This window comes from Rhinoraja longicauda, chromosome 23 (assembly GCF_053455715.1).
Source record: "Rhinoraja longicauda isolate Sanriku21f chromosome 23, sRhiLon1.1, whole genome shotgun sequence".
In the NCBI taxonomy this organism is placed as follows: domain Eukaryota; kingdom Metazoa; phylum Chordata; class Chondrichthyes; order Rajiformes; family Arhynchobatidae; genus Rhinoraja; species Rhinoraja longicauda.
In genome coordinates, this window is record NC_135975.1 from 25,420,675 (window position 1) to 25,442,511 (window position 21,837).

Below are 21,837 nucleotides of genomic sequence, written 5' to 3' on the forward strand. Positions count from 1 at the left end.
GAGCCAGATTAATGGCCAGGCCGTGTTCGCTCAGCTGCTGGCAAAGGAGCCAGAGGAGCGCGCAGTGTTCTTGACGAGAGCAACTGGCAACGAGAATGTCATCTAGGTAAATGGACAGAAAGTCCAACCCACGGCCTACCATGTCCAAAAGGCATTGGAAAGCCTGAGCAGCGTTCTTGAGGCCGAAAGGCATCCTGAGGAACTCAAACTGGCCAAAAGGTGTGATGATTGCGGACTTGGGCACGTCGTCCGAGTGCACAGGAATATGATGGTAACCGTGGACCAGGTCAATTTTTGAAAAGGATTTTGTGCCGTCCAGACGGGCCGTGAAATCTTGAATGTGGAGAACAGGATACTGATCGGCCGACATGGCATTATTAAGACGGCGGTAGTCCCCACAAGGCCTTGCAGCCCCCAGACGCTTTAGGGACCATGTGAAGGGGAGTAGCCCACGGACTGTTGGACCGACGCACAATGCCCATGCCCTCCATTTGTTGGAACTCATTCTTGGCAAGCTGCAGTTTTTCGGGGGGGAAGTCTGCATGCCGTGTCAGTCCGGTGGTGGGGATATGGTGCTGCACGCCGTGTTAGGGGCGGGCAGATTGGAACTGAGGAGTCAGGATGTCGGGGAAATCTGCTAGTATCTGAGCACACACGTTCTTAGCGGAACATACCGAGTCGAGGTGTGGGGCAAAGAGACGGGTTGGAAAGTCTCAGAGTGGACGAGGCGTTGTCCCTTCATATCGACCAGCAGAGAATGTGCCCGGAGGAAATCGGCACCCAGCAACGGTTGGGAGACGTCCGCGACAGTGAAAGGCCAAGTGAAGTGGCAGGAGCCGAAAATAAGGGGAACCATTCGGACACCGTATGTCCGAATGGAGCTGCCGTTGACGGCAGTCAGGGGAGGCCCTCGCCTACCGGAACGGGTGTCGACTCCCGACGGGGGGCAATATGCTGACCTCCGCTCCCGTGTCAACGAGGAAACGATGCCCATAGTGGTGATCCCAGATACAGAGGTGATGTTTCTGGCCAACCGCGACAGCCACTACTGGCGGCCGGCCACAGCTTTTCCCGGATGCATGCTGGAAGAACAGCATCGACGGGCCTCGGAACCCCAGCGTTGGTGGTAGTAGCACCATGTACCTTTACCGGCGTCGTCCGAGACCGGCTTCGACGCTGTGCTGGCAGCAGGGGCTGGAAATAGCCGCTGGGACCGCCGCAGAACTGCCAACACCTGACCGATGGAAACACCATCCTGCTGTTTGGCCTGCCACAGCTCGTCCGCTCGTTCAGCCAGCTGCTGAGGGTCAGCGAAATCACTACCAGCGAGGAGCAGGCAGATGTCATCAGGCATCTGCTCCAGAAACACTTGCTCGAATAGGAAGCAAGGCTGATGTCCATCCATCAGCGAGAGCAAACTGACGGCTTATGATCGCTGAGCCCATCCATGTGAAGGAGCCGGGCGGCCCGTTCGCGATGGCTGAGCCCAAAAGTGTGCAACGGGAGTGATTGGAGGCCCTCGTGCCTGCCATCATCAGGCGGTTGGCAAAGGTAATGTATGAGGCGCCCTGCTGTGTCTTGGTCCAGCGCGCCGACCACGTAGAAATACTTGGTTGCATCGGTAATAATGCGCTGAATATTGAACTGGGACTCAGTCTGTTGGAACCACACGTGTGACTGTGCGGTCCAGAAAATGTGCAGTTTGACAGCGACTGCGTTCTGCTGGGCCGGGTTGTCCTCTGTGTCCATTGTTGAAATCCAAAAATAACCGCGTTGGATGGTCGAGGGTCACCAATGTAGTAAACCAAGAATTGTGACTCACACGGGTTTTATTAACGAAATGAACACCCGCGCGCTTAGTTAGGAGAAGAGTTAGGTGCTTGTTGCTGTTGAGAGGAGCACCACACGTATGTCCACTCGTGGGCTCGAGCTGCTTCTCCTCTCCAACTGTCAACTGTCATCTCCAACTGTCAACTGTCATCTCCCTGTCACGTGATCATTCCAGTTCTGGTGACGAATGTTCAATCAGTAAGTGGTTTGACCCCCAGGTGGCGGTACAATATCATGTCACAAACAACTAAGTTTATTACGGTGAAAAACATTTAATTAAGCAACAAATCTCATGCCCTGCTTGGTGAGTCTTCACTGATATGAGAAGCTGTTGATGGCCAGCCTACCACCATTAGGGACTCCTTATGATGACTGGTCTCAAGAACACAAGGGTCCTGGCACCATTCTGGAACCCGCTCTATGGTGAAGTGCAGTCACTCATGCCATGCACTTATACACTCCGTATCTTCGAGCTTCTTCCATATTTTTCAAACAGCAATCAGCTATGTTTTAAAAACAAGATCCCATCATAAATCAGAGGTGGGAACAGGATTTTTATAGCTATGTCTTTTAGTGTTGGATATTTCCACCGTGGGATAATGGTTCTGACTGTCTCCCCTATCTATGCTTCTCATAATTTTAATGGAGACAAGAGTGTTTTATTGTCAATTGTCCCGAAACGGAACAATGAAATTCTTACTTGCAGTAGCACAACAGATATGTAAACATAGTACAGGTTAAACAACGATTTTTCCAGCACCCTCGGTTCCAGGGTTTTTCTGGATTATCCGTGTTTCCAGACCAACAGAGATATTTATAACAAAATGACAATACGCGCCTGGCTCGCTAATTACACCTCTCCCGTGTCTCTAAAGCACCATGAAGTGCCAGAAACTTAAATAAAACAAAAATGTACACTGAATGTGAATGGAAGCTCACCTGCTGCCATTTCTTGCTATTGATGGTGGCTTTGTCCACTCTCCACTCGACCGCTGCCCTGCTTTTCCCGTCACACTATCCACTTGGCCTATGCCCCTCCCAGCACTATCCCCAACGCCAGCATTGCCACTTCCTCCTCCTCCCATTTCTCCGGAGTCGCTGACATACTCCACCTTGGAAGCGACAGAGGGTGAGAGGGAATTGAGCCCCACGGTGATCGGGCATGTCTTGTCGGCTGCAACAGCCTGAAGAAAGCTGTCCTGTCGGGCTACAACGTGAGCCGCAACAACAGCCATGTCACCGGACCTTGCGGTGGTTGAACAAGTACTCGCTGGTGCATCTTGCGAGTGGGGAGTGGGATCGGAAGCCGAGGCTCTAAACGGTCAGGGAGATGGTGCGTGCCGGGAATGGGTCGGCAGGTACGGCCACTATATCCGAAGTCTGTCCTAAGGGGGTCATTAAAACAAAGGTTTACTGTATTTTCTTTGCCAAAACAGAAAGGAGCAAGGATTGGGAGCATAGTTGAAAAGGGATTTTGGGAAGCAGCTTTTTAAAAGTGCCCAGTAAGTTAGAGAAGGCTTGACAGAAAGTTTAGAGTTCTAGAGGGTAAGAAGAAAATTGAACAGAATGGTGGAAGGAGGGGTTGTTGGGTGGTGTGTGGAGACCAGGCAGAGTTGAAACACAAAATACTTAAACATTGAGATAGAATTAGACAAGGCCAAGACAAGATTTCAATGTTTAAATGTAAACAAATGACCCTTTTGTGACGGAGTGACACGACACGCAGTTTGGGGGAATTGTAGACCAGAGGACATAGGTTCAAGGTGAGGGGAAAAAGATTTAATAGGAATCTGAGGGGTAACTTTTTCACACAGAGGGTGGTGGGTGTATGGAACAGCTGCCAGATGAGGTAGTTGAGGCAGGGACTATCCCAACGTTTAAGAAACAGTTAGACAGGTACATGGATAGGACAGATTTGGAGGGATATGGACCAAGCGCAGGCTGGTGGGACTAGTGTAGCTGGGACATTGTTGGCCAGTGTGGGAAAATTGGGCCGAAGGGCCGTTTCCACATTGTATCACTCTATGACTATGACAGGAAAGAGCGCTCACCACCATCGCAGTGCCATCTGTGGCTGCTCAGGGAATTTCAACTGAGTGCTCTTAATTTTGTTCAGATTATAGGGGTGGGAGGACCACCAGTTGCTGGAAAATCAGTGTTTAACTCTGTAAAACACGTAAATATATATTCTGAAATCTAAATTGGGGCAAGGCCAACATTGATGGTATTGGACAGGAACTTGCTCAAATTGATTAAAGCAGGTTGTTTGTAGTGAAAGCAACATTCAGAAAGTGGGATGTTTTTAAAGTGTGCTGACAAGAGTTCAGGGTATTCATGTTTCTGTTAGAGTGAAGGGCAAGGCATGTGGGAGTAAGGAAGCTTGGATGATGAGGGAAATTGAGGCCCTGGTCAGGAATAGGGAGGCATGGGCAGCTAAGATCAAGTGTATCCCTGGAGGAGTTTTGTGAACTGGAGTACGCTAAAGAAGGAAATCAGAAGGACAAAAAGGAGGCAGGAGATGGTCCTGGCAGATAATATTGAGGATAATCCAAAGAGATTTTATGTACAGTGTGTGCTAAAGTTGATTGGAAAAGGGACCCTAACTTAAATGATGGTGGAACAGCAAAGGCAGGAATTTCTGGGAATAATTCGGAAGACACAGGATCTTTTCATTCCAAAAAGGAAAAAAGGATTCTAGGGGGATAATGAGGCGACCATGACTAACAAGGGAAGTGATTCCCCTATTTTCTGTTTGGTGTCCTTATTCTTGTGTCTTGTAGAGGACCGACAAACTTAAGCATCTATTAAGTGAACGGGTTATTCCATCATTCTTTCTACTAGCTTTTTTTGAACATTTTTGGGGATTTTATGAAGCAACACGTTAGTAATTACTGTTTTAAGAGCAAATTATTTGTAACAGATGCAACTCACTCGAGATTAACTTGCGAAGCAATTATTTGCCTTAATTCGTTGAAAAAAAAATCTTATTGTGTCTGATTTTTATTTCAGGAACAGTAGTAAGCCTTGTGATTCTAGCAGTTGGGTTTTTATTATCAGCTCTAGCTTCACCACCAATTATTCTCCATCCCAGAGACCCTTCGGGACATAATATCAGCTGTGTTAATTACAAGTAAGTCATTATTTTTCACTCTTATTTAAGATACACTTTTTCAGTCGCCTTCATTCATTACTATCAGATTGTGACTGTTACTTATGGTGGATGTACATAAAGGCGAAACATAAACCCCACACTTCTGCAATTCTCATAAATGCAACAGATTTGTAAATCAGCCAGGATGGTGATGAGACAGGAAGCAACAGGCAGCATTAGTCATGATATTAAGGAATGACATGGTTGAAGAGCCACATGGCTTTCTTCTGTTTCTGATTCGTATGTTCTTAATTACATTGTTCTCAATGCTGGCACAAACTACTTCTTGAGTATAATGACATTAATTGACAAATTTTAAAACAAATGCACTAATTTACATGCATGGGAAGTGCACCATGCAGCTGCTTCTGACAGCTGGATGAACTCAGGATCGTGTATGGGGATAAGCCATGGGAAGAGGTTGCTCAGGCTAGGGGTTCTTTCCTTGGAGCTCACGAGAGATCTTATAAGGGTTTTATACAATCATGAAGGGCACAGATAGGGAGTCTTTTTCTCCAGTGTAGGGGAATCAAGACCTAGGGGACAGCTTTAAGAGGGGAAAGATTCAATGAGAATCTGAGGGGTGAATGTTTCACACAGGGTGGTTGGTATATAGAACGAGCTGTCAGATGAAGTAGTTCATGCAGGTACAATAACAACATTTAAACCACATGTGAACAGTTAGATAGGAAAGATTCAGAGGGATATGGGCCAGGTTCTGCGTCCGCAAACGGGACTCCAGGATGGTATGTTGCCTCCCTGGTGCAAGGGTCAGGGATGTCTCTGAGCGGCTGCGGAACATTCTGGAGGGGGAGGGTGAACAGCCAGTTGTCGTGGTGCACATTGGCACCAACGATATAGGTAAAAAACGGGATGAGGTCCTACAAGGTGAATTTAGGGAGCTAGGAGATAAACTTAAAAGTAAGACCTCAAAGGTAATAATCTCTGGATTACTACCAGTGCCATGTGCTAGTCAGAGAGAAATAGGAGGATATTTCAGATGAATACGTGGCTTGAAAAATGGTGCAAGCGGGAGGGATTCATATTTCTAGGACATTGGAACCAGTTCTGGGAGAGGTGGGACCAGTACAAACAGGACGGTCTGCACCTGAGCTGGAATGGAACCAATGTCTTTGGGGGAGTGTTTGCTAGTGCTGTCGGGGAGGATTTAAACTAATGTGGCAGGGGGATGGGAGCATGAGCAGAGAGACAGAGGGGTGCAAAATGAGGGTGGAAGCAATAGGTAGCAAGGTGAAAAGTAACAGTGGCAGGCAGACAAATCCAGGGCAAAAATAAAAAAGGGCCACTATTCAACATAATTGTATAAGGGGTAAGAGTGTTGTAAAAACAAGCCTGAAGGTTTTGTGTCTCAATGCAAGGAGCATTCGGAATAAGGTGGATGAGTTGAATGTGCAGATAGTTATTAATGAATATGATATTGTTGGGATTACGGAGACATGGCTCCAGGGTGACCAAGGCTGGGAGCTGAACATCCAGGGATATTCAATATTCAGGAGGAATAGACAGAAAGGAAAATGAGGTGGGGTAGCGTTGCTGGTTAGAGAGGAGATTAACGAAATAGAAAGGAAGGAGGATGTGGAGGATGTGGAATCGATATGGGTCAAGCTGCGAAACACTAAGGGGCAGAACACACTAGTGGGAGTTGTGTACAGGCCACCTAACAGTAGTAGTAGAATTGGGGATGGCATCAAACTGGAAATTAGAAATGCGTGCAACAAAGGTAAAACAGTTATAATGGGTGACTTCAATCTACATATAGATTGGGTGAATCAAATTGGCAGAGGTGCTGAGGAAGAGGATTTCTTGGAATGTATACGAGATAGTTTTCTAAGCCAACATGTAGAGGAACGGTACGGTAGCGCAGCGGTAGAGTTGCTGCTTTACAGCGAATGCAGCGCTGGAGACTCAGGTTCGATCCTGACTACGGGTGCTGCACTGTAAGGAGTTTGTACGTTCTCCCCGTGACCTGCGTGGGTTTTCTCCGAGATCTTCGGTTTCCTCCCACACTCCAAAGACGTACATGTATGTAGGTTAATTGGCTGGGTAAATGTAAAAATTGTCCCTAGTGGGTGTAGGATAGTGTTAATGTACGGGGATCGCTGGGCGGCACGGACTTGGTGGGCCGAAAAGGCCTGTTTCCGGCTGTATATATATGATATGATATGATATGATATGATATGATAATTGTGACATGCTTGGATAGGGCATTTTGGTTGGCATTGATGAGTTGAGCCGAAGGGTCTGTATTTGTGCTGAATGACTCTCTATGACTCTATATTGACGTATCAGTATACCTATATTAATTGCACGTGGTATTTTTTTTCTCTGAGGCCTTGTTTTATTTCTCTTGAATTTTTCCGACACAGCCATGACGGGCTAAACAGCCACCAACCATTCTGGATCTTGGAATAATTCCATTAACTCCATTCTCCTATTTATTTCCCTGCAACTTCTTGTTCATCAAATCCCCTGAGTCTTCTGTCACCCACCTAAACAAGGGTTAATTTGCAGTAGCCAATTCAACCTGATGTGACAGGGAAATCCAATTCTGCATTTCATTTGATTCAAGTGAAAATAGACTTAGGCGGCATTTTTTAATTATAAATCAACCCAATTTCCCGTCATGCTTCCTTTATTACTGGTGATCAGATTTAATGATAGTGGATATTGTAACCTCAAGTGAAAGGATTGAAACACACACCACCGATTTTCCGGCAACTGGTGGTCCGACATCTCCTTTAATACGGACAAAATTACAAGAATACACTTGAATTCCCTCTCTGAAAATGTGGCACCTAGGCCAGGTGAGGCGACCGATCTCGACCTCATCGGGACTTCCACGGCCGATCGGCAGGTCTAATTTGTCCCCTGCGGCTAGGGCTCTGGAACTCTGGCCTGTCAGAGTCGGTGGCGGAGAGTTGCCGATCTGACCCCTATCGGGATATCCGTGCAAGAAATGCAAGTTTTGCTCTTTTCCATTTAATTTTCCATTTTGCTCATTTCCATTTAATATTTTTTAAATTTAAGTTTCGAGCAGTCCATGGTGCTTTAGAAACACGGGAGGGGTACAATTAGCGGGTCGGAGGTGTACTGTGTCAACGAATCAAAGAATTTTTATTGATTATAGCTTAATAATTGGGAAAAAATTAATACTGAAATTTTGGAAAGGTCCTACATCCCCCACAATTAAAATGTGGATTACAGGAATGTCGGAGACACTCCATCTGGAAAGATTGAGACTTGTACTCATGGACAGGTTGATTCTTTTCAGAGGAATATGGTCTCCATTTATCGTATATTTAAAGGGTCAAAATGGCTTGGTGCGAGGACCTGACCGCGGCCTGAATAATGGAATGGAGGAAGAATTATGAATTGTAAATCATCGATATATCTCCAATGATGGATAACTTTTTTAATACTCCATTCATTTCTCCAATTTGGACTTCTTATTTTTATTTTATTTTTCTCTATCTTTCCCTCTTTGAAAAAAAAAAAAAAAGTATAGAAATGTATAAGATATAATAATTTATTAATATGTACTTATGCTTAATAAAAATATTTATCAAAAAAAAAAAAAAAAAAAAAAAAAAAAAAAAAAAAGAAACACGGGAGGGGTACAATTAGCGGGTCGGAGGTGTACTGTGGTATCACTATTACGTGACCTCTGTTGGTCCGGATAAGGGTCTGGAACCAAGGGTGCCAGAAAATCGGTGGTGGACCTGTACTTCAAAATGTGTATAATTGCATACTTCAAAATGACCAAAAGAATATGATATCGTTCATTCCTGTTCTAGCTGATGGCATCAGATACATTCCATCAATGTACAATCAGTCTGAAGAGGGATTCATAATCCATCAAATGGTTTAATTGTGAAAGTGCAATGTGATAAATGTACAAGCATCAAGAATATTTAGTTCACATTGATTCTTTCTGAGATAGTATAAAATAAATCTTGTATGTTCATTTTAAAATGATCAAAATTTTTTATTTTTTTTAGATTTTGTGACAGATGTATGTTGGATCAAAACTGTGGCTTCTGTTTTAAAATGCAGCATCCTAATATTACAGAAACATCATGTGTTCCTGTGAGCAACAGATCCGACACCATAGCTGCCTGGGGCAGGTAAAGATTCAAGTTTTATTGGCTGAATGAAAGAATAGCTAGATTACATTTTAGATATATACATAGACAATAGGTGCAGGAGTAACCCATTCGGCCCTTCGAGCCAGCAGCGCCATTCAATGTGATCATGGCTGATCATCCACAATCAGTACCCTGTTCCTGCCTTCTCCCCATACTCCTTGATTCCGCTAGCCCTAAGAGCTCCATCTAACTCTCTTGAATGCATCTAGTGAATCGGCCTCCACTGCCTTCTGAGGCAGAGAATTCCATAAATTCACAACTCTCTTGTGAGAAAAAGCTTTTCCTCATCTCAGTTCTAAAAGGCCTACCCCTTATTCTTAGACTGTGGCCCCTGGTTCTGGACTCCCCCAACATCGGGAACATGTTTCCTGCATCTAGCGTGTCCAATCCCTAAATAATTTTATATGTCTCTATAAGATCCCCTCTCCTCCTACTAAATTCCAGTGAATACAAGTCCAGTCGCTCCATTCTTTCATCATATGACAGTCCCACCATCCCGGGAATTAACCTTATGAACATACACTGCACTCCCTCAATACCAAGAATGTCCTTCCTCAAATTAGGAAACAAAAACGGCACAAAACACTCCAGGTGTGGTCTCACCAGGGCCCTGTACAACTGCAGAAGTACCTTTTTGTTCCTATACTCAACTCCTCTCGTTATGAAGGCCAACATGCCATTAGCTTTCTTCACTGCCTGTTGTACCTGTATGCTTACTTTCAAGTGACTGATGTACCAGGACACCCAGGTCTTCTTGTTCTTCCCCTTTTCCTAACCTGACACCATTCAAATAATAATCTGCCTTCCCGTTCTTGCCTCCAAAGTGGATAACCTCACATTTATCCACGTTATACTGCATCTGCCCACTCACCCAACCTGACCAAGTCACTCTACATCCTCATAGCATCCTCTTCACAGTTCAAACTGCCACCCAGCCTTGTGTCAACTGTAAATTTGCTAATGTTACTTTTAATTCCTTCATCTAAATCATTAATGTATATTGTAAATAGCTGCGGTCCCAACACCAAGCCTTGCGGCACCCCATTAGTTACTGCCTGACATTCTGAAAGGGACTCGTTAATCCTTACTCTTTGTTTCCTGTCTGACAACCAATTTTCTATCCATGCCATTACCCTACCCCAATACCATGTGCTCTAATTTTGCCCACTAATCTCCTGTGTGGGATCTTATCAAAGACTTTCTGAAAGTCCAGGTACACTACATCCACTGGCTCTCCCTTGTCCATTTTGTTACATCCTCAAAAAATTCCAGAAGATTTGTCTAGCATGATTTCCCCTTTGTAAATCCATGCTTACTTGTTACTGCTTTCCAAATGTGCCGCTATTACATCTTTGATAATCGACTCCAGCATATTCCCCGCCACTGATGTCAGGCTAACTGGTCTATAATTCCCTGCTTTCTCCCTCCCTCCTTTCTTGAAAAGTAGGATAACATTAGCTACCCTCCGATCCACAGGAACTGATCCAGAATCTATAGAATATTGGAAAATGATCACCAATACGTCCACGATTACTAGAGCCACCTCCTTAAGTACCCTGGGATGCAGACCATCAGGCCCTGGGGATTTATCAGCCTTCAATCCCATCAGTCTACCCAACACCATTTTGAGACACGTAGGGAAACAAAGTTGTCTTATACTTGAGTCAACTGTTAAGATAATAGGTGCATGATTAAAAAAATATACATCCCAAAAAGTTAATCTGCAATCCTCTGTGATACATTATTCTTTCTAAAATTACCCAGAATATCCATTTGTTATTTTTTAATCTTAAAGCAGCATCTGATGGAACATAACCAAGGCAAGTGCCTTTCCATAGTTTTATCAGCAATATATGCCATTTTAAATTAGGCCACCTCTTAGAAAAATATTGGCTGTCTCTAAGTAATGACCTCTGAAAAGGAGGCATGTGTGCTTCAGTGATGAGCTGCAAATTTAAATTAAACTTGAAATACCTACTATCAAAACAGTATTCCATGGCTGGAGCTTTGAAGGAAAAGATGCATCACTTCAGTCAAGCATTGGAGAAATATACCTGCTAAATACTAAGATATAAAATAGTGATTTTATGTTTTCACCATACATTTTGACAGGGTAATAGAAAATTCAGGGAATTGTCCAATAAAAAAATATGCAGTTGCTTCTCCAGTTTTTGTCAAGGCTCCTACTCCATACATCCATATGTATTGAATAGGTAAGAAGAGATATGTTTTGTTGCTGGAGGATGCATCTGAAAGCTAAGTAAAGTCATGTATGACATCTGGGTCAGGAAATCACTGTAATCCATTTAATGGATGCAGTTCCCAAGGACTTTAGTTACATCGCATTTGAAGTATTGCGTGCCCTTCTGATTGCCCCATTAAGCAAAGATGTGGAAGTTTTGGAGAGGGTGCATTACCAGATTAGAAGGTTTCAGCTACAGGGAGAGGTTGGTAGACTTGGATTGTTATCTCTGGAACGTCGGATGTTGAAGAGAGACTTATTTGAAGTATACAAAATTATGAGAGGCATAGATAGAGCAGACAGTCAATCTTTTTCCCAGGGTGGAAATGTACAACAGCATAGCTGAGAGGAGAAAAGTTGAATGGAAATGTTCAGGGTATGTATTTTTACGCAGAGGGTGGTGGGGTCCTGGAAGTCATTACCAGGGGTGGTGGTGGAGGCAGATATGATAGTAGTATTTAAGAGGCTTTTAGATATGTACATGGAAGTGCAGGGAATAGAGGGATAAGGATCATGTACAGGCAGATGAGATCAGTTCATACCGGCATCATGTTTGGCACAAACATTGTGGGCCGAAGGGCCCATTCTAGTGCTCTCCTGTTCTATGCTCTATGTAAAGATTACAGTTTGCCAGATTTAGAAGAAAAAAGTGTAGGGTCTGTTGCAGGAAAGAGACAATGGTATTAAATCAATTAGAATAAAGAACAATCCAGGCATCCAAATGCAAACTAACAACTCCTGAAGTTTAGAGTGTGATTTCATGGAATAATGTACAGACTTAGTACATCAGCGGAGGCAAAAGAAGTAGTGCATAACTTGACCAAACGTTCTAAATTTCTAAAACTTTCCAGCCATGGTCAGCCACTTTTTGTATCATCATCAGGCATGTGAAGTTTCCGCGGATTTCCGCATTTTTAAAATCCATTTACTGCGCTTTTTGCATGATTTCCACATTTTTCATTTTGCCAAAATCGCATTTACCAACGGAGCTATCGGATTGAAAATAAGAAAGAAAAAAAAGTTGATAAGCAATGAACACTGTTCCGCTAGAGTCGCTAGGGTTTCGGCGTTTTTCACTTTGCCAAATAAACAGAGAAATCGGATCGAAAAAAAGAAAGAAAAAAAAACAAAACAATGTATAGACTTGAAATGAACACTAGGCGTTCCGCTAGAGGTCGCTAGGGGTTCTGCCAAAAATCCCCCTCGCGCTGGAAGTCTCCCTGAAAATGTGGCACCTAGGTTGGGCAAGGCAGCCAATCTCGACCTCATCGGGACTTCCATGGCCAATTTATCAATTCGGCCACTAGAGATCGCTAGGGGTTCCGTGAGAAATTCCCCGGTGCCCTAGAAGTCTACCCGAAAATGTGGCACCTAGGCTGGGCAAGGCAGCCAATCTCGACCTCATTGGGACTTCCACGGCCGATCGGTGGGTTGAATTTGCAACCTGTGGCCAGGGCTCTGGAACTCCAACCCAGCTGGAGCCAGCACATCTATCCCCATATCCGACTTCCTTGGCCGGCTGGATAAACCAGCAAACCTCTGGAACCAAGAGTGCCAGAAAATCAGTGGTGGAACTGTGATGAGTAAATATTAATTTTAAGTGCAAGATTATATAACTAAATTAATTAAGACGGGGTTAAAATATAAAACACAGCAAAAAAGCCAATTACCACCTTTTTGGGCTGATTTTCAATTAATGTGTGAATTTACTTCAAGATGTTATTAGTGTACAGTGACATATTCACATTATTTTGTAATGTCTGTTTTTATTTTAAAATGCACTAAAAGAGGCTTGAAACTGGTAATTTTGTGTGTAAATTTTCAAAAAAAAATTTTACTCCCACTGTACGCCTCGCACAAGCGCTCGGCTCGTTTCCTCTTTTTTTAACCTCACTCACATGCCTGCATCATGATCAATCTTTTTAAAATCTCAATCCTTCATCAAATTCTACACCATTGAAACCATCAGACAGGGACCAAGTGCTGAGCCCTGTGGAACCCCACTGGAAATAATCTTCCAGTTGCATTAATGATACATCTTTTAACATGGTAAAGCAACTAAAATGCACCAGAGGATCCTTACTTATTGACAGCAAACCACAAAATGGAATATAGAAGTTTGCTTTGTGAGTAAGGCATAGGCCCTGGTTCTGCAATAATACAAGTAGAATGAAGGTTGGTTAAAGAAATCTTCCTCTTGGTTAGGGGATTGAGATACATCAGTTTAAAATGATCAACAAGGCAGCTTAGGAAAATGATGAGGGTAGAACTTGAAAGGTCAATTCAAAGTGGACAGGGTTAGGCAATTTCTGTTTAACAATTGCTGATGGGAGAAAAATAATATGTGAGCAATTAGCTTAGACTGGTTACTTCTGTGTGAATTGTCCTATACTGGGTCATTCTCAGTGATGCAGTGCATTTATAGTTGTTTCTGATATAAATCTTTATAATAAGTAGAAATGGAAGTTGATAGCCTTTGACTATCCATACCAGACTAACTTCAACAAGGTATATTTTTCAAGATTTAATTTTACTAACCATGTTACCTTATCAATTGCAATAATCCTCCTTGACGTTTACAGGTGCAGCAATGAGTCAGAGTTTAGGAAAGAAGGATTGTCTTGGGCATTTAACTTCTGTCCCACAAAATATTCCTGGACTGTATTACTGGGTCTTATCTTGTATCTTATCTTTTTTGCACCAGGTATGAAACATGTCATTTGTTATTAATATGGTAACATTTTACTGATTAGAAAGCAGCCTTTGATAAAAAGCATTAAAATGTTTTTTTTAAGCATTGCATATATATAGTATTTAGTAGTATTTAGTATTTAGTTTCTATGTCATTCCACTCCTTACAGATCATGCAATGAATGGGACGAAACAGAGTGCCTCCGGGGGCATAGTGCAATACAAATGCAAAACATATAGACGGGATGAAAGTGCAGTACAATATGATACAGTACAATACAATTAGACAGTGCAATACAATACAATACGTAGACAGGGGATTAAAGCATGTAAACGGTAAAAGGTAAAGCATTTAACCTAGAGTTTAAAGCATGTAAACGGTTTAAAAAAGGACTCAAATTGCTGGAGTTACTCAGCAAGCCAGGTAGTATCTCTGGAGAACATGGATAGGTGACGTTTTAAGTTGAGGCCCTTCTTCAGACTGATTGTAGTGGGGAGAGAGAAGAGAGAGAAAGCTAGAAAGGGGGAGAGGCAGGACAAAGTGTGGCAGGTCATAGGTCAACACAGGCCAGTGAGATTTTTTGACAGGTAGATAGTTGGAACTAAGGCCAGAAATAATAATAGATGTGACACAGGTTTCAATGTTCATATTGTTGGGTTTTTCGCTCTCTAGGCAAAATATGAGGAATGTTAGCTACCTCTCCCCCCTCTTCACTCCTCCACTCAGCCGTCTCCCCCTCCCCCACTGGGCCCTACCTGAACTCCCACCTATTTCTCCCCTCCTCACTTTCCAAGCTGTCTCACATCTATTGTTCTGTGACTTTCGTTCTAACCATCTGCCTGTCAAAAAATCACCCTGGCCTGTGTCGACCTATTACCTGCCACGTTTTGACCTGCCTCGCCCCTTTTCCAGCTTCCTTCTCCCTGTCCCTTACAATTAGTCTGAAGAAGGGTCTCGACCTAAAATGACACCTAGCCATGTTCTCCAGCCTGGCTTGCTGAATTACTCCTTTTGTGAATGAACCAGCAACCTCAGTTCTTTGTTTCTACTAATTTCTTAAGATAGTTTTCAGTTGTAGCCAACAGGAAAAAAGTTGTAGCCATTCCACTTGAGATCATCATGACTAAACATGCATTTACTACTCTCCCTGAATTACAGTCCAGGCGCTAGCCACTTGCCTTGTAAACAAAAACATTTCCTGTCATGTTTTCTGTTTTCCTCAGTTTTGGTCCTTTTACCAATCAACATCTTTCATTGTCTTCTCATTCTTCCCCCCCCTCCCCCCCCCCCCCTTAGAATGGGTATAGTTTTTGTCTATTATATTTAGATCCTTCATAATTTTAAATACTTCTTATCAGATATCCTTTAATCTTCTCAATTCTGAGGAGATCAACGTTTGCTTTAGCATTCTGTGGTAAGCCAGACATTCCTGGAATCATTTAACTAAAAATCTTCTGGAATTAGGGCTCCTGGAAATGAAATCATTATTCCAGTCGTGGTCACAGCAGAGTTCAGCATCACTGGGACAGGAACTTCTAGACTGCTATATTTAACCACATATTTGTCGTTGGCTGAACTTGCACAGCCAAATGTAAGCAGCATGGACCTTGCATTATCTTGAGAGCAAATGCTCAGCTCATATTAGGGAAGACTTAAATCTGCAACTTACTTAATTTTGTATCGTTTTCAGGAATGGGTTCTATGCCTTGGACAGTAAATTCTGAAATATATCCAATGTGGGCAAGAAGTACGGGGAATGCAATGTCTTCTGGAGTCAACTGGATTTTCAATGTCCTTGTATCATTGACATTTTTGCATTTAGCAGAGTATCTCTCATATTATGGTAGGAGATGAATTTGTTTTTACCAATTAAAAAATGTATTATATATTTTGTGATAATTGTAGAATTGTTATTTTGCCTCCATTTAATAATATATCATAAGTTAAAGGAACGTGCTGCACAATAGACAAAACAGCAGCACTCAGCAGTAAACTATTCTAGTGACATTCTAGTTTATTTAAATTTTGTTTGGGTATTTAATAAATATTAAGGGTTCAATTGAATACAAATTGAGAATATGATGATTTCGCACAGAAGAAAGTCAGCAGGATTGTCAAGGATAGTATTGACCTGAAATTCAATTGTAATACTAAACATAATTGTGTTGGCACATGGCATTCTATTTCTAATCCATTTCATTGAATTCAATGGAACACATTTCAGAGCTAGAAATGTGCTGAAATTACAATGTAGTATATTTCACACAGGCAATAGATTTTTGGTAAATATGTGATGACATATCCTTTAATCTAGGATTTATTTTAATGGGAACTGTTAGATCAATTAGGCAGCTCAGGAACTGAAAGAAAAGCCATTTAAAGTATAGGATTATGTACTGCTAAAAAGAACATCAAGTACTGTTAGAAAAGTTAAGCACAAAGCTTTTGTTTCCATCCAATTTATATTTTCAATTTGAATTTTAAGTTTTTTAAACATGCACATGCAGATAAAATTTAATCTGTGCCCCCTTGTGACTATAAGTAATTAATGAAAAGATATATATTTTAAAGTATGTTTATTTGAGGTTTCGGTGCAAGCACAATACCAATTTAATGCATTTAGGGTAGATGGGAATCTTTTAGATTTATTGAGGTTTCAAGTTTCCAGTTTCAAAAGTAGGTATAAAAATGGAATTAATTTCTCCATCTCGAAATTTTTTAACATACTTATTTTCTCAGTTTGTTATTTACATTTGATTCAAGAGTATACAAATCTTTTCATTCTTTTGTAAGGTGTTATCAATGTGCCTTTTGTACTGAAAAAATCATACATTCTCTTTAGTATTAATCTCTGTTCAGTGATATCAATTTCTCCCCCATCACCCTTGTAAGGCCATGTTAATGATTTGACTTTCTCTGGACTTTTGTGTTGCAGGTGTTTTCTTCTTGTATTCTGCGCTAGCTACCTTAGGGTTGTTTTTCATATATGGATGTCTTCCAGAAACTAAAGGAATAAAGTTGGAGGAAATTGAGACCTTGTTTGAGAACCGACTATGTACATGCGGCCTTTTGGATTCTGATGAAGGTCGGCATATTGAATATATTCGAGTGAAAGGAAGCAATTATCATCTTTCTGATAATGATACTTCTGATGTAGAATGATCAGCAATGGTGTATTTTATGATTGCTCTTAAGAATCAAGGAATATTGTTGTCCACCTACTCTGCTTCTGGTTTGGTGTATGATTCTGCATTTGGAGGCTGCTGCTTCAATTTAAAGAAAAATCATTGTTTTTTTATTTCTCTAACCCCGGTGGTCATTTTAAACCGTTGTGTTTTTGTTTTATAGCCTCTAGTCCACTTGTTCAAAGAAGTGAAAATGAAGAAGGCATTGTTTGGTATACAGGTGGGCAAACAAATGTATTCTGATTTACCTGCTAACAGCACTTGCCGCTGACATTAGATTCTGCATCTGCCACTGTGATGTAGATTAAAAATATAGCAAATAGGCATTTCAGATTATAGCTTTGCGTTCACAAATTATAATCTGTTTTTAAAATAAGACAACCATATTAGCTTAATTATAGTATTATTATGTGTTACACTAAAGTAAGTATTCAAAGTAGTCGCGTTGTGATGTATTCAAGTGCTGATAGTTGGTATGTGGGATGTTTCTGCTCATTTTCACTTTTGAAAAACCAATTTTTCTTCAGGTAGACAAAGAACTTTCTCACAAGCAACAACATGACAGTTTGTCATCGTTATCGCTTGCACACGTTGTAGCAGTCAGATGCAGAGCAAGGTTCTTAAGAAACGTGTTTATCTGGAATCTTGGATAATGAATTCCGTAAGATAAAATATAGTAGAAAATAACTAAAAGGAATATTAGGAGCATTATTTAAAAGGTAGTCTTAATTGTTAATGGGAAGTATTTTATGGGTGCTTAACACCACTGAAAAAGTGCTATATATGTAATTATTTTGATAGACATTATAATTTTTTTCAGTCTTGCTTTCTGTTTAAAAGTCACGAGTCTTGCCAGGTACCATCTTTGACAATGATATGCATATCATACTTTTGAGTTTTACGTATTTTTCAAAGTCACAAGCCATTTAACTTGCTGACAAAGAAAAGATCACAAATTCTGATACAATACCACGTCGTGTCTTTGTCTACAATTTTCTTCACTGTTACTTTGTTTATTAAGAAATACTTTTTTAAGCATGCGATTTGGTGGTGGTGATCGTAATTGTATGTAGCAGACATGTGGCCTTTGACTTTCAATTTTCTATCATTGCCAGCTATAGGTGCTGACTATTTATATTACTTATCACAACTCTGCAAAGGTTCTCCAAGTACTTGTGGGAACTGGAGAAGGTAAAAAAAAAAATATTGGATCAGGGTATGTATTTTTTTGATTTGTATAACTATCTGGCTGCCTATTTTCTCTAATGTTTTAAAAAAAAATCCTATTTTGCTAAAAAAAATAAAGGCCAGTCATTTACAGTTATCATTATAACCAAAGGGAAATTTTGGAGAAAACTGCATTCCACGGAAATAAATTTGAAAACACATTTATTCTATCAGAAGATGTAGCCATCATATCTTTAGGCAGACAATTTTTAATATAACATCAGACTAATCAATTTTGAGTTAGTGGCATAAAATATTACGCAGCAGTTTAAAAAGTATCAATGAAACCCAAATACTATTTGATTTCTGTGCTTAAACACAGAAGGGAAACATTCACACCAAATTGAACTTTTTAATTTGTATTAAATTCCTTATTCTAGTGCTTCAGTATATCAATATGCCTCTATCATTTGTTAAATTATGGTTGATAATTGATTTGGCTGCACTTTTAAAAACAGGAAGCTCAGAGCTTTGCATTTCAATCTGAAATAATAATGTATATTTAATTGGTTTTGATTTTAAAACAGTACAACCAGAGCATAATGTATGTCAGAATTCAGAGCTCTGAAATGTGTAAAGATTTTCTGTTAAATAGAAAATAACCATATAACATTAATAAATATTACAACTCAAAACAAAAACTGATGCGCACTGTATGTCAGAACTACTTCATATTAATTTTGTGTTGTATCTGGTCCCGTGCTGATTGCTTTAAAATTGCAGTCAGTTTTTAAAACTATTTAGTACCTTTAACGGTATTCTAAGAGTTACAGTTTGCTACAATGGAATTTTCCTTCTGTAACTTGAAAGCCCAGATTAATGGATTGAGCACCTCCAATCATTATCCATTTACAGTAGCCCCTCATTTTAGCGATCCTTTTATAATGGATTTTGGTTAGAGCAGATGATTCTGACTACACCACCCCCAGCTCGCACAACCACCCTGGCCACTTACAGCCTCGGCTTCCAACGCCACCTCCGGATCACAAGGTGTACCAGCGAGCCCTTCGTCCTTCAGCACTTTTTTCAGGCCGCTGTCACCAGCTGGATATGCTTGGTTACTGTAAGGTTCCCTTCCCTCTCCGCATCAATTTCTTCCATTCCCCGCTCTTCCTCCATCTCCCGATGGTCTGTCCTCTCGGCTTCTCCCCCACCTCCTCCTCCTTCCCCGGAGTCGCCACATACTCTACCTTGAAAGATGTCGGCAACTGCGGGGGAGAAGGTGGAGTTGGAGCGGGGAGTGGACAAAGTGATTGTCAATAGGAAGAAGTGGCAGCTGGTGAGAAAGGAGAGAGCCCCACGGTGACCGAGCATCGCCTGTCAGTAATAATCGCCCAAAGCCCTGTCTCCAGGCGCTACAAAATGAGCCGCAACAACAGCCATATCATCTAGACCTTGCAGCAGCTGGTGAAGAAATGCTCGCTGGTGCAGACCAGCTGCATCGGCACCTGGCTTTAAGGTGAAACAACAGTGCTGGATTAACTCAACAGACTGGTCAGTCTGAAGAAGGGTCGTGACGTTGCCTGTTCATGTTCTGCAGTGATATTTCCTGACCCGCTGAGTTACTCCAACACTTTGTGTCCTTTTGTGTATTAATTATGATTTGCAGGAAAAAACTGCTGATGCTGGTTTAAAACGAAGATTGGCACAAAGTGCTGGAGTAACTCAGGCAGCATCTCTGGAAAGAAGGAATGGGTGACGTTTTGGGTCGAGTCTGAAGAAGGGTCTGCAGTTCTTTATTTCAACTACATACAATGACAATACTTTACTCAGTTATACGGGACAATCGGCAATAACTGACACCATTCCCCAGCCCCCACGCATGGTCCGATATAACGAGGATTTACTGCATAATGTCAACTTTGTCACCTCTTGTCTCAGCAGATTTTAACATCAACACTCTCTCTTTCTCATCCCTAATGTAGAGGTCAGTTAAAATTTTGTGCAGGTGAAGAAGGGGGTCATTCTTCTGAGATGAAAATAAATTATTGGAGTGGGAAGGAAAGCATTATTCAGTGTAATACTGCTATATCTGTTCAGAAAGTGCTTTGGGTCACTACTATTTGCTGAAAATGAAAAAAAGAACTGACATTTTTCACCAAGCTAATTTCAGGAAGCTAAATTACAAACTTATGTGTGTATCAGCCATGTATTTCAAAGTAATAGGTGGAGCAAATTTGCCTAACAATAGTCTGGCAAAATTATATAAAGTATGCTAATTAATTATTGAATTCTTGCAATATTTTGAAAATTTGGTCTATGCTTCATTAACAGTGTTCCAACTGTACATCCCTACATAAAAATCAAAGCTGCGAAACACTTGTGTGGTAAAAGTATATTTCTATATGGAACAGGTTCTAATTGCTTTATGGATGTAAATTGTTTCTAATTGTGATGTTCATACCTGAAAGAAACTATTCCAGAGTTGAGAATATTTTTTCATGCAGAATTTGGGGTAGATCATAAATTTGGACTGAATTTAGTTTTTAAATTTATTTGTTTTACTGCACTGCAAGGAGCTTAGCCCATCTCCCAATGAAGAACTTAACTTCAGAAATGGTATTATGGTCAGATTTTTGTATGAATTTGAAGGGACCTTTTTTGGATGACGTATGTCTCCAACAGTACTTTTTGAAAGAGTACTTTGTGGAACTAGTTGAATATATTAGGATTACCAAGGTCATCTTTTCAATGTTCCAGTATTTATTTTCCAAAGTCACCATGAAAAAGAATTGTCAAAAACAACAATATACATAACGAATGCAAAGTTTACAAAGTAATACAAATATATATATATAAACTTGACAGTAGTGTTTAACACTAACGGTGATGCTCTAGTGAAAATGGTTAGTCAGAATTTGGATCTATCTTGTTATTCCATGCTTTTAGTGTTCTGTTTAAGATGAACACTGTTGGATGAGCAAACATTTCTCACTATTTGTAAAACAATTTCTTGCAACCTTGCAATATTTGAAACAAATAAATTTCATTCTAATAATCATTTTTTTTAAACGTAGATAAACATTTTATATAATACAGGAAGTGGAAGATCACCATGAGATATGATATTTAGATACCGTGGCAATTCTGATGCAATATTCAGTTTTTTAATGTGGATATCTATATAATCTAGGTGACCTAAACATTATTAAAATCTGAAATATTTGTATATTAGTGTTGTAAAATTACATTTGTTAATGTTACTGTATGTTTTAATAGTTTTGCTTTATATAAAAGTATATGGGTCCAGTTATTGAATTGGTGATGAATAAATAAGCTGTCAAGGGAAATAATAAATATTGATTGATCAGCAACATTGTCTTCAAATCTTATTTGATACATAA

At 40.9% G+C, this 21,837-nt stretch overlaps 1 protein-coding gene across 2 annotated transcripts in view; it reads left to right on the forward strand.

Moving 5' to 3' along the window:
- LOC144604950 (proton myo-inositol cotransporter-like) overlaps positions 1 to 21,798 on the forward strand; it is a 110,432-nt gene extending 88,634 nt beyond the window's left edge. For both annotated transcript variants that reach the window (XM_078419873.1, XM_078419872.1), the window contains 7 exons: positions 4,840 to 4,960; positions 9,001 to 9,126; positions 13,972 to 14,093; positions 15,772 to 15,924; positions 17,017 to 17,166; positions 17,430 to 17,486; positions 17,794 to 21,798. In XM_078419873.1, coding sequence (XP_078275999.1) covers positions 4,840 to 4,960; positions 9,001 to 9,126; positions 13,972 to 14,093; positions 15,772 to 15,924; positions 17,017 to 17,166; positions 17,430 to 17,486; positions 17,794 to 17,828 — 764 coding nt within the window. In that variant the 3' untranslated portion in view covers positions 17,829 to 21,798. The remainder of the gene's footprint in view (positions 1 to 4,839; positions 4,961 to 9,000; positions 9,127 to 13,971; positions 14,094 to 15,771; positions 15,925 to 17,016; positions 17,167 to 17,429; positions 17,487 to 17,793) is intronic.
- Positions 21,799 to 21,837: the final 39 nt, after the last annotated feature.